At 40.5% G+C, this 12,891-nt stretch overlaps 1 protein-coding gene across 6 annotated transcripts in view; it reads left to right on the top strand.

The window, feature by feature from the left end:
* Positions 1 to 2,656: 2,656 nt before the first annotated feature.
* NARS2 (asparaginyl-tRNA synthetase 2, mitochondrial) overlaps positions 2,657 to 12,891 on the top strand; it is a 130,167-nt gene continuing 119,932 nt past the window's right edge. For 5 of the 6 annotated variants that reach the window (XR_013335911.1, XM_077767557.1, XM_077767556.1 and 2 more), the window contains exons 1-4: positions 2,657 to 3,143; positions 6,420 to 6,529; positions 7,313 to 7,433; positions 9,557 to 9,697. Coding sequence is in view for 5 of the 6 variants with exons in the window: in XM_077767557.1 (XP_077623683.1) it covers positions 3,003 to 3,143; positions 6,420 to 6,529; positions 7,313 to 7,433; positions 9,557 to 9,697 (513 nt within the window). In the remaining variant the exon portion in view is untranslated. The remainder of the gene's footprint in view (positions 3,144 to 6,419; positions 6,530 to 7,312; positions 7,434 to 9,556; positions 9,698 to 12,891) is intronic. The other variant, XM_077767558.1, reaches the window with a different exon arrangement.

The following is a 12,891-nucleotide window of genomic DNA, read 5'->3' as shown; positions in this document are numbered from 1 at the left end:
ATGTATATTATTACATAATTATTTGTGTGTATGTATATAATCAAAATATAAAAACATGGAAGGAAATGATAAACACTGAATTCTGGATAGTGGTTACCTCTATCCAGGAGGAAAAGGGGGAAATAGAATGCAGAGGTATACAAAGGAGATCCATTTCCTGGAGAGAAAGATCTCAAGGAGATAGGACAAGATATTAGGATTTTATATGACAAATCTAGGTGGTAGCTACCAGGTTTTATTGCATTATTTGGAAACTCTTCCATATGCAGGAAATAGTTTACATGTTTACAAAAAAAAAAAGCCTCTTGCTCTAATCAGGAAAAGAAGATGCTTTCCTTCTATCAGCAGACCTGATTCCTCTATTTTTTTAAGTTTATTTATTTATCTTNTCTAAAAGAGGCAGTGTCATTCCAACACCGAAAGCAAAAATAAAAAAACACGATTTGACATAGCACAAGATAAAGGGAGTGGTTTGAACGTAGCACCAGACACATGACTGCTATAGTCAACTTTCAGTTATATACATTTTCAATTAACTACTGCTAATTTTCAGTTTCACCCACTGGCTTTCCTTGTCTTCATCATACTAGTAGGCCTTGTTCGCCTGCTTAGAAATTAACTAACACTTTGGCTTAAACAGGCAGTAGGTAAGAGGGTAAAGGAAATCAGGATCCTCACTTTCTGAGAGACCACAGTTCTTACAAGGTCCGTTGAGGGAGAAAGGGTGGAGAAAGAAGGCAAGACAGAAAAACAGCCTAGGTAGGAAGTGAGCCGATTGGTCAGTACTCTTCAACTCTTAGACAAGGGAGGCATAGTCAAAGAGGAGATTTGAATTGAAAAACATGTCATTGCTGTAATTGCGTTCTTCCCAGATTTTGTAGCCAATACACCAAAACCATGCTTACTTTTTTTATTAAAGGCCCAAAGCTACATAATTCTGAAGGTATTTGGACATTTCCATATTTTTTAAAATTTTATTTAAGCAATCTCTGTGCCAAATGTTGGGCTCGAACTCATGACCCCAGGATCAAGAGTCGCATCCTCTCCCAACTGAGCCAGCCAGGTGCCTCTCAATATTTCTTTTTGCAAGGTTCAGGAAGTCTCCAAGAACCATGGTATTTTTATGGAAGAAAATTTTCAGTCTTTCTTGAGAACAGTTCTGCAATTCTTCCAGGCTATTTGCTCTTCTGGCAACCTTTCCTGCTCACCTTTTGGCAGGAAATACTCTTTTTTACATTCCAACATTACAAAATTGTAATCCTCCTCAAAAACCCACCTTATTTCGTTCTCTAGACTACCACTCCATGTGGTTCATGTATTTATGTGTACTTACTTGTTTTTATTGCAATAATTTGTTCGTTGCCATTTCCTAGGTCCAGACCATGAGCTTCTTGGTGGAAGAGACCATGATTTTATTTTCCATCTTAAGACCGTGTATATAGTACAATAGTTTAGAGCATGGAGCCGGAGTTTCTGAGTTTAAATCTCACACTTACAGGATATATATTGAGTAAGTCATTTCACTTTCCTGTGCCCAAGATCCTCTATCTGTAAAATTTCTTTTAATTAGATAGAAACCTTTTCATGATTGTCACTGAATTACAGGCTTTATTTTTTAAATGTTTATTTATTCTGAGGACGGGGGAGAGGGAGCATAGAGAGAGGGAGACACAGAATTCGAAACCGGTTCCAGGCTCTGAGCTGTCGCACGGAGCCCGACGGAGGAGGTGGGGGCTCGAACCCACGAGTCGAGAGATCATGACCTGATCCAAAGCATNGGGGGAGAGGGAGCATAGAGAGAGGGAGACACAGAATTCGAAACCGGTTCCAGGCTCTGAGCTGTCAGCACGGAGCCCGACGGAGGAGGTGGGGGCTCGAACCCACGAATCGAGAGATCATGACGTGATCCAAAGCATGACTCTCAATCGACTGAGCCACCCAGGCACCCCCACAAAAAAAAAAAAATTTTTTTTTAATTGGTGGTGGTGGTGGGTGAATAAATTTAAAAGGGTCATTGTTTCCTGGTCAAACAAATGCAGATAAACTGTGCTGGAAAAAAAAAGATGTGAAGATTCTGGCAGGCAAATGCCTCTAGCCTCTCCCCAACATTTTCACACTGTCGTGAATTATGTCTGAATCGCATAAACAAAGTCTCTTCAGGGACTCTCAGAGGGCTACCTTCTCCAACAAGCCATCTCTGGCTTCCCATCACTCTTTTATGCACTTGTCTGTTTAGATGTCTGATACCAAACAACTGTGACTTGAGCAAGGGTCTGTGTCTTCTGGTCTTTGTGCTCAGGACTCAGGAACGACCGATATCCTCAGGCTCATCCTCTCAACAACTAAGTCTCCTGGAGGCTTTCGCTCGGCATCAGCCACTCCTGGCCTCTCAGTGTCCCTCGGCATCAACTGGAAGCTTTAGAAATGAAGACCTCTCAGACCTCCTCCCAGCAGTGCTCCTCAGTTGCTCAGGCAACACCGACAGCCAGAATGCTTTAGCTCCTGGCCCCGCCTCCCACTGCTCGGCCAGCACCTGCCTCCGGCCCGCCCCCTCCGTAAACTGGAGTCTCGAGTGCGCACGCTCCTTCTTGGCCCCCTTGTAGCGTGATGACGTTGACGTCGGCGTGTGGCGTAGTGGCGGCGGCCGCGCGTGTTTCAGCTGGGGGAGGCGGTGTGGGCGCTGGGTTTGGAAAAGACGCTGGTGTCTGCATTGTCGCGGCCGGCTTCGGCGTGTGGTTTTTATCGGCTTAGGCAGCTGGCTGTGTTGTGTCCGCTCCTCCCTGTCCGCGGAGAGGGAAGCGGCCGAGTTGTCTGGGGACGCAGCTGGAGCCCCTGAAGGGGAAGGGAGCAGCCGGGAGTGGGGGGTAGGGGGTGTGGAGAGCGTGAGTGCAGGGCTGCGGTCTAGGACTGAGGAGCAGTCGAGAGGGGAGGGTCGCCGTAGGCAAAGGGCACACCAGCCGGGATCCGGGTTGGTCCCGAGGAGGGCCCGGGGCAGCCACGCGATGTTCGGGGCCCGGTGCCTGCTCCGAGCCCTGCGCTCCTGCTCCTCCGCTCCCTGCCCGAGACACAAACCTTCGGCCAGACTGAGCGTTCGGGACGCGCTAGGGGCCCGGAGCACGAATGGGGAGCGCGTTAAGGTCCAGGTTGGTGTATGGGAAGGGGATGGTTTTTTTCATTTTAGTGACTTGCACGCCACCTCCTCGTCTGGGCTTGCCCTGTCCGGTCAGACAAAATGACAGGCAGAGAAAGGAGGAAATGTAGACAGTCGTGCGCATTCACTCCTTTCTCCTTTCTCCTTTCCTTATCGTTACTTTGCGCACAACTGTTGGGATTGCCTATGAAGTGCTGGAACTTTGCTTTCACGGTACGAGTGCATTGCCTGTAAACTTGTTAGTTACACGGCAGAATAAATTTACGAGCTGCTTTTTCCTTTATCCCTCATAATGAACAACCAGTTACAAAGTGGCTGCCTTAAGCTATCTCCTTGAGAGCGGACATCGTGTCTTCCCGTTCTTGGTATTCCCATGTCTGACAGTAAATATTTGTTCAACTAAACAATGGCTTTTATTCAACCTTCAGGCACCCCGAAGCCTAAAAATAGGGGTTCGCATATAACGTATGTTTAATACATAAAGAGAACGAACAGAATGTAGCAGTTTGAAACAACCCTGGAGTCAGGCTGCCTGGGTTCAAATCTGTGCCACTTAGTGGCTCATTAGTTATGGGTCTCTTCTATAATTATTAAGTATGGTGTCTTCTGTGCTCTAAACCTTTTTGCTGCTTAGAGCAATGAAGCTAATAATAGCCTTAACCTCATAGAATCGTGAAGATTAGGTGAGATGATAGATATTAAGAAATTTAGAACAGTGGCCCACACTCAATCAGTGTTAGCTGCTATTATTTCTCTTGCTAATATTTGCAACTTCACCTGGAAGATTTCCCTTTAACGGAGGTAGACCAAGCAAGGTGATTTGACCCCCTTTAGGTTGCTGAAATACTGATGCAGTTAATTTTGTTGTCCTTGAATATCCTTGATTTTTAGCAGTATGACCCCTCTGCCTTTTTTTCGGTTTCATATTTCTCCATGATCCAAATCAAGCCCTTTTTTCATATTCATCTATTACTTTGACACGTGTACATCAATGATCCCTTCTGAGTGGTAGTCAAGAAAGAATGCAAAGATAAAAAAAAAAAGCTACTGCCTAGGTTAGAGGCTCTCGTTTTAGTGCCATGTGGTCTAAGATAGTAGCTACCGGCCATTTGTGGCGCTGAGCTCTTGAAATGTGGCTAGTCCACACTGAAGGGTAACTAAATGTAAAATACACACCAATTTTGGAGGACAAAAAAGAATATAAGATACCTCAATATATGCTTATATTGATTACATGTTGATAATATTGGCATAACGGGTTAAAATATTAAAATTAAATTTACAGGTCAACTTTTAATGTGACCGCTAAAACAAGCAAAATTACATACATGGCTCACATTATATTTTTGTGGGATAGCCCTGGTCTAATGGCTAAGACAAGTAATTGGGGGTAACGTGATAAGTATTGGTGGAATAAAGAACTTTGAGAAAAGAGAGAGGGACGACCTTAACTTTGTGAGGTCAAGGAAGACTTCTTGTGTGACATTTCACTGGTGTTCTGAAGGATATGTTCCTTAGGCAGAGAAACTGGGGATGGGGTGGAGATCTCATTCCGGAAAAGTTTAATAATAACATGAACTTTGAACTGAGAACTGTATTTGAATGCTAGCTCTACTCCTCAGGAACTGTGATTTTAATTATTTAGAGAGGTTGTCCTAACTTGTCCTAATATGTTCTTCATCTCTAAAATGAGAATATTCATTAAGTTCTTGTAAGGATTAAATGTAAAATATTCATAAAGAGCTTAGAGCAGAAGCACATTAAACAGTGTTCCACAAATGTTAAGTTTTACTAACAAATGAAAAGCAAGACAGTGGTTCTTAAGGAATTACTATTGATTACACATAACCAAAGATCATCTGTCTTCAGGGAAATGTGGGGAGGCGAAACCAGAAAGATGGGCACACTCAGTTGTGAAAGACCGAGGCAATTTACACACTTTTTTTCAGTTTAGCCCTAGAAAAAGACCAAGGGCTTTCTGGTAGACCTCTGTCCAAATTCAGGCTCTGTTTACCAGCAGTGTGACCTTTGGCAAGTTGTTTGACTTCTCAGGGCCCAGGCTCTTCACTTGTGAGACGAGTTATGATGATAGTCCACAGAGATGTGAGGAAAAGATGAGATGGTATGTGAAGAAGGTAGTAAAACATTTGTCACATAGATTTGTAGTGCATGGTAGACATCCTTCCACTGAAAAACATTAACAGGCTTTCTACTGTGTCCCTGACAATGGCCTTCAAAGCAACTAAAGCATGGTTCTTAACCCTTCACAATGTGATGGACATGCAAATAAGGAATGGAAGAGCATTGTCTGTAGAGTGAGATGGGAACACAAAGTAAGGGTCAATACAGTTTTTCTAAGTAGAATCCTCTCGCTTTTCCCAAGCATGTCTGATAGCTAATCAAACACCATCAGTTTCACAATTGTTCAGTGTCTGCTAGAATATTCTCTCTTCTGTGCTAGTTAAGTATAAGTTGGATGTGATCTGTGAGAGCTGTTTTTAGTGTTACTGGTCTACTAGAAGACCTCATTTGTACTCACACATGCCTGTCATTTTAAATTCAGAGTGTCTTTGAAAAAGCTTATGTACTAAATATATGTCACAGTGAAAAGCTTCTTGAGAAGTCTGTGTGGTATTTTGTAAAAGGAAAAGAAAAATCCCATTAAGGTGTTTCTGGCCTATAACTACATAATCTCCCTCCTGAGAGTTCAATATAAAAGGAGGCAGGGACCCAAATAATATGCCTTGTTATTATTACCTGGAATAAATACCTGGAATAGCCAATATTGGGAAAATTGATGATATAAGTTAGGTTCATCAGCCTAATGGAATGTTAGGCATGTATTCAGAATGATGAGGTATGTTTTGTTTTAATTAAGTTTACTTATTCATTTTGAGGGAGAGACAGAATGAGCAGAGGAGGGGCAGGGCAAGAGCGCATGGAGCCTGATGTGGGGCTCGAACTTGTGAACCGTGAGATCATGAACTGAGCTGAAACCAACCTAAACGCTCAACCAACTGAGCCACCCAGGCGCCCCTGAGAATGATGAATTTTATTAACAAAACAAAAAGGTGGAATGCCAAAGCTGTATCTCCGTGGGATCAGAATCCTGTTGAATTATATATGCATATGGGTGAGGTGAAAGCAATCGATTTGTTAAGGCAGGACTAAGAACATTTTTTTCATTTAGTCTTGTGTGTGCATGTGTAATGAAAATGTAAAATGTTTACATGTTTCAAACTCCCATTTAGAAATTTTTCTTCCTTAGGGATGGATTCGTTCAGTCCGATCCCAGAAGGAAGTCTTGTTTCTGCATATAAATGATGGATCGTCTTTGGAAAGCCTTCAAGTTGTAGCTGATTCAAGCTTTGATAGTAGGCGAGTTTTTTTTAACAAAAGAATCTTTTTTTTCATCTCTTCTGTTCCCCTTTTCCCTAATCCAGTGTTCATATATATTTTTTTTAATGTTTGTTTTTGAGAGAGAGAGCATGAGCAGGGTGGGGCAGAGAGAGAGAGGGAGACAAAGGATCTGAAGTGGGCTCTATACTGACAGTAAGCCCGATGTGGGACTTGATCTCATGAATCATGAGATCATGACCTGAGCCATAGTCAGATGCTCAACCACATGAGCCCCCCAGGCGCCCCAGAGTGATCTTTTTTTAAAAAAACAAACAAACAAAACCTGCTTTTCAAAGCTTCGAGGCCAAGTCCACATACTTGGAATCAAGATCCTTCAAGCTTAGGCCTTTCTATTTTATTTTTTTAAGTTTATTTTTTTATTTTGAGAGAAAGACAGTGCAAGTGGGGGAGGGACAAAGAGGGGGAGAGAGAGAATCCCAAGCAGACTTCGAGGTAGTAGCATGGAGCCCAACGCTAGGCTCCATCCCACACACTGAGAGATCGTGACCTAAGCCGAAATCAAGGGTCAGACGCTGAACTAACTGAGCCACTCAGGCCCTCCCAGGCGTTTCTTTTTTTAACATCTTCACATAATAATATCCCCTACTTACCCTTTGCTTCAGTCTCTCTTAATTATTTGCTGCACATTTAAGGGTGAAACCTCTATCATTAAATACTGTAATGTTCTGATAGCAAGTTTTATATTAAAATGAGGGTTCTGTATAATGATATCTTGTTTATGCTGGTTTGTTGTTACTACAGAGAACTGGCTTTTGGGAGTTCTGTGGAAGTTCAAGGGCAGCTGGTGAAAAGTCCATCCAAAAAGCAGAATGTGGAAATGAAGGCAGAAAAAATTGAAATTGTTGGGAATTGTGATACCAAGGTATGCTCTGTGATACTTTTATGGAGACTATTTGGGCTTAATTTAAAACATTAGCAGTCTGCTTTAAGTGTGATTATTGGGAAGATGGCACTTAGAACATGTTTCAATTGTGACTTCCCAGATAATTGAAACAGGCCATGGAGCCAGAGGAATGTAGAGAACATAGCAAAAAGTGTGTAGATGGCTGAATTTATGACTGAAAGCAAAGTATTAATCGGTGCATCTCTTTGGACACCTATCACAGTTAAACTGCCACTTTTAGAGTCATGCCCAGTTAACTTCAGTACAGAGACATACAAGGGCAGACTGTGTTCTGAGGAAAGCCCTGCCTAGAAATGACTTTTACAGGATCTAGAGCTATGTTGTCCCAATACGGTAGCCACTAGCCACCTGTAGCTGTGTTAACTAGTATTTAGTATTAATTAAGTTAATATTAAATCAGGTAATAAAATCAGTTCCTCAGTGACATTAGATGCAGTTCACATGCAGCTGCTGGCTACTGGGCGTGGGTACGGAACCCTTCCATTTATCACAGAAAATTCTGTTGGACAGTACTTATGCTCTGGCTGAGCAAGGATAAGAAATCCTACTTTAAGACATGCTCATGCCTGTTTTGCAAGACTCTTTGTTAGTAGCTTTTATTCATCACCTGATAAAGAGGTTAGAGGGAATAAAATGAAAGGCTGTTAATCCATCCTCTGAAATTGGAGAAAATGAGGCCCAGGCAGGTGACATGACTTGCCCAAGGTTATATCACTGACTAGCGCCGCTGCTGGAATGTATGTACTAGCCATTTGACTCCTCTGTAGTTGTGCTGTACTTACTTGTCTTCCAAACATTTGATGAACAAAACATAAGGAAATATGGGGAAATTGCATCAATTTAATTCACTTTTGTTTTTTTGGATAATTGGAAGAAAATAAAGGCAAGGAAATAAGAAAATGGTCACCTTTTTAAAAAATGTCCTTCTGAATAGTTTTCCTAGAAATACTAATTAAAACACTAATAAATAATTGACTTGTGAAATCAGGAATCAGGTTCTAAGATTTCTGAAAAGTGGAGTGTGAAAAATAATCTGGAATTCTGAGAAGAACAGAGATGTAACCAGTTTTGTTTTTGCTTTTTTTTTAGAGGGGTATATGGTTATTAAAATGTGCCATGTGTTTTACCCTTTTTAAGCTGTTCTCTCTTGGCTTCTGTGGTTGTCGTTCACCTATTTGTCCCCTTAATTTCATTGTCATTTTGTGAGTCATTAGGGAATTCTAATCCCCCAGGCAGTCCCCAAACCTCTAGTAATGTGGTCATATTTTGACTTCAGTAGGTATGGTGCTTATTTCTATTACGAAATAAATTAGCATGTGCACTAAAAGAAATAGGAAAGACTAAATGTAATAAGCTACCAGTTTGGCTTTTTTATTTCATTTCTCTGCTGTGTTTCTTATTGAAACTTTGCTTTTGGTCTAGAAGTTTGTTTTTGTCTTCTAAATCTCTTAAGACAAGTATGTACAGGGTGGAATATTTCCATGTAGAGTCATAATTTGGCATTTTGGTAAATATACAGTGCTCTGCCAATGACAGAAAGCTGTTGACCCTCCCTCATGTTCTTAGAAATGTTGATAAACAGTGAAAAACAGTGCCAATTGATTATAAATGATTGTGGGCTTTCGAGACATTTGGGTGATTTTAAAATTGAACGCCAGCTGTGTGTACACAGCTGTAGAAAACATAATCTTTAACATCTACAATATTCTGAACTCCTATGTGCCAAACAGTGGATTGTTTTGCATAATTATATCCTAATCTCTCTATTTGTAAGTGGTGACTGATATAAGCTAATGGATAGAAATGTGATAAATAACAGATTCGCCTCCGTAATTCTAACTTTGCCCAAGGTTCCACGCCCAAGAAGTAGTAGAACTAGATTCAAACGCACGTCTCTGATTCCCACCCCACCATTCTGTTAACTTAGAATTAACAGGACCATGTTCACTTATGTTAAGAAATTGAGACAGAAAGCATTTTAATTTTGTTACAAAGCATCACTGTTTAACAAATGTTCTGGGAACTGATTTTATAGAATGTTATGTCTTAGCTTTTAATTTGTTTTTTCCATTTATTGGCAGGCTTTTCCTTTTAAATATAAAGAGAGGCCTCCTCTGGAGTATGTGAGGCAGTATCCTCACCTCAGGTGCAGGACTAATGCTCTGGGTTCTATACTGAGGATTCGCAGTGAAGCCACAGCTGCTATTCATTCTTTCTTTAAGGTGAGGTGCTTCCTGTGCTTCTAGCTGCTCTTTTTCTTTTTCTTCCTAGCTGTTCTTTCTTGTGAAGAAATTGAGTAATTGTAACCCTGGAGTATTATCTTGAAAGTTCTGTTAGTTACAATATTTATTCCGAGCACCCTTTATTTGTATGGTACTTTTTTCTTTTTTTTGGCTGATTTAAAATTTCCTCTTTATTACTGGTTTTAAGCAATTAGATTATGATGTGCCTTGGCCCAGTTTTCTTTGTTCCTTGTGTTTAGACCTTGTTTAATTTCTTGGATTTTTTTTTTTAATTTTTTTTAATGTTTTTATTTACTTCTGAGAGAGAGAGGGAGAGGGAGACAGTGTGAGCAGGGGAGGGTCAGAGAGAGAGGGAGATACAGAATGTGAAGCAGGCTCCAGGCTCTGAGCTAGCTGTCAGCCCAGAGTCCGACGCGGGGCTTGAACCCATGAACGGTGAGATCATGACCTGAGCCGAAGTCGGATGCTTAACTGATTGAGCCACCCAGGTGCCCCTGAATTTCTTGGATCTATGTGTTTTAATATGCATAAGTTTTTCATCCATTATTTCTTCAGATATTTTTTATGTTACCTCCTGCCTTTGGGGACTTCAGTTGCCCAGATAGTAGGCCACTTGATACGTCCATAGTTCAGTGACATTCTTTTCTTTTTTAAAATTACTTTTTCCCCTGTGTGTTTTTTTGGGGGGTAGTTTCTACACTTGTAGCTCACTGATCTTTGTCTTCTACAGTGACTGATTTGTTGTTACCTCTATCCAGTGCCTTTTTCATCTCATTGTAGGTTTCATGTCTAGATGTTTGATTTGGGGCTTTTTGAAAAAATACCTTCCATGTCTTTACTTAACTTCTTAAACATATACAAAGTGCAGTTTTATTTATTTTTAAAAACATATATTTTTATTTTACATTTACTTTCTTTTTTTAATTTATTTTTTATTTTTGAGGTAGAGATAGAGTGCAAGCAGGGGAGAGAGGCAGAGGGAGAGAGAAAGAGAATCTTAAGCAGGCTCCACACTCATCACAGAGCCCAGCACAGGGCTCTTTCCCCTGATCCTGAGATCATGACCTGAGCTGAAGTCAAGAATCAGACTCTCAGCTGACTGGGCCACCTAGGTGCCCCTATAATATGGTTTTAATTAAAACTGTTTATGTTTTTAGTAGCTATTCAATAACTATTTTATGTCCTTCTAATTCAAACATGTCTGTCAGTTATGAGTCAGCTTGATTTGATTGATTCATTCATTCATTAGTCTCCTCATTACAAGTTAAGATTTCTTGCCTCTTTGCATACCTGCTAATCTTTGGTTAGATGCCAGATATTGTGAATTTTACCATGTTGGATATTTATAAAGCTTCTTAAGCTTTGTTCTGGTGTGTGGTTAAGCTACTTGAAAACTTTGATCCCTTTGGGTCTTGCTTATGATTTGGTAAATGGATCTGGAGCAGTACTCAGTCTAGGGCTAATTACCCAGCCACACGTGAGCACTAAGTACTGTCTCCTCTAATCTTTCTGGATGGTTCTTGCCTTGGCCTTTGACAGTTTCCCCACATGCATGTGTTCATCATTCCTCTATCTGACACTCTAGAGTGACCGTCTGTACATTTCGGGAGTTTGTGCACTTTCTCCTCTCTGATACTCTATCCTATGAATTCTAGCCACTTTTGTCCCCTCAGACTCTCAGCTCTGTCTCCGCAACTCAAGAGGTCTTCTGAGCTCCTTTATTTCCCCCTCTTCTGCTGTGGCCTGGATAATCTCAAGGTGGTAAGCAGGGCTACTGATAGGGTTCACTAAGTTTGTTTCCTACCTCAGGGATCACTGTCTTTTGTTGTCTGATATGCATCATCTTAAAAACCAGCCTTCCATGTGGTTTGCTTATGGGGACTTCGTTTTTGTTTTTATGGTTGTTTAAAGGGGTAGGGTAAATCTGATCCCTGTTTTTCCATCTTGGTCATAGGCATATTTTATATGTAGTAAACACTGATTTTAAATAGTTATTGGTGTTAATCAAGTAGATTGATGTACACCTAAAGGCATTTTGTCATATTTAGCTTTGCTTGTCAGCCATTCCCCCCTACCCGGGAAAGCCACCATGGAATACAGTTGGTAAGTTAATGAGGTGAAGGGATCCTACCCCACCCACCCCTATGGATGAGAGGACCCCAAAGGCCAGGAGCGGCCCAGCAGGTGAGGTTCTTTGTTACTCCAAGAGGTTCTGGAGCTCTTCCTATGCCACTTCTCTGGATCCAGTTTTTAGGCAGAGAGTGTCTAACATCATACCCTTCCCTTGGACTACGTCCAAATTCATTTAGGCCCAGCCTTCCTGTGGTTTACCGAAAGATCTCTTGCTCTTTGAAAAGTTCCTTCAGACTTAATTTCTGGTGAAACAGCTAAAGAGCATCATGGCTTTAAAACATAGTTTTGAATAAACAAAGAAAAATAATCACATTACACTATGTCATCCCATTATAGTTTGAAAGGGTGCATTTCCATATGCTCTCATAAACTTTCTTATGCTGCTTCCATATGGCTTTTTAGTAGTACTTGAACCACACAAAAGGAAAATTTGTTTAGATCTAAAAATGCTCTTCCCCCCTCATATGGCTTTAAACAGTGGATAAAGCCACCCTGCTTCAATACTGAAAGTTTTATAGACTCCTGGCCACTAGGTGGTAGTATTGGCAGTGCATTGACCAGTGAGCTTTACCTACTTTCTGTATACACTTCCTACTTGAGGCTTCTATAAATATGTAAACAATTTAAAAATAAAGTGGGAAATTTTGAAATTAAAAAAAAAACAAGCAAAATAACATTCTAATTGGTTGAAAATAATGAATTTTAGCACTATTGGTTATAGTTATATAAAGGTAGGTAATTTCAAGTGCTGTAAATTCACTTTTTAATTATGAAGCCCTGGAAAATATAATTCTGATAATTCTATGATGTTACCCACTTGTATGTGTAACAATGAGATTGGATTGAAATTACAGAGTACTGTAAGGCATATTAAATAATAGTTATATGTTACTTAGTACTTCGGGCTATAACTCATTACTTTAGACTCCCTAAAAGATGTTAAGGCTTGAACTCTAAGTAAAAGTTTCTTAACTTAAAGTATCTTAAATTAAAAGGTGCTATTCGAGTTTCTGTTTTTTCCTAATATTTCTAGATTAAAA

The sequence above is a fragment of the Crocuta crocuta genome, unplaced genomic scaffold (assembly GCF_008692635.1).
Source record: "Crocuta crocuta isolate KB4526 unplaced genomic scaffold, BGI_CrCroc_1.0 scaffold561, whole genome shotgun sequence".
In the NCBI taxonomy this organism is placed as follows: Eukaryota; Metazoa; Chordata; class Mammalia; order Carnivora; family Hyaenidae; genus Crocuta; species Crocuta crocuta.
The sequence above is the reverse complement of the archived record's forward strand: the minus strand, read 5'-3'. Positions and strand labels throughout refer to the sequence as shown.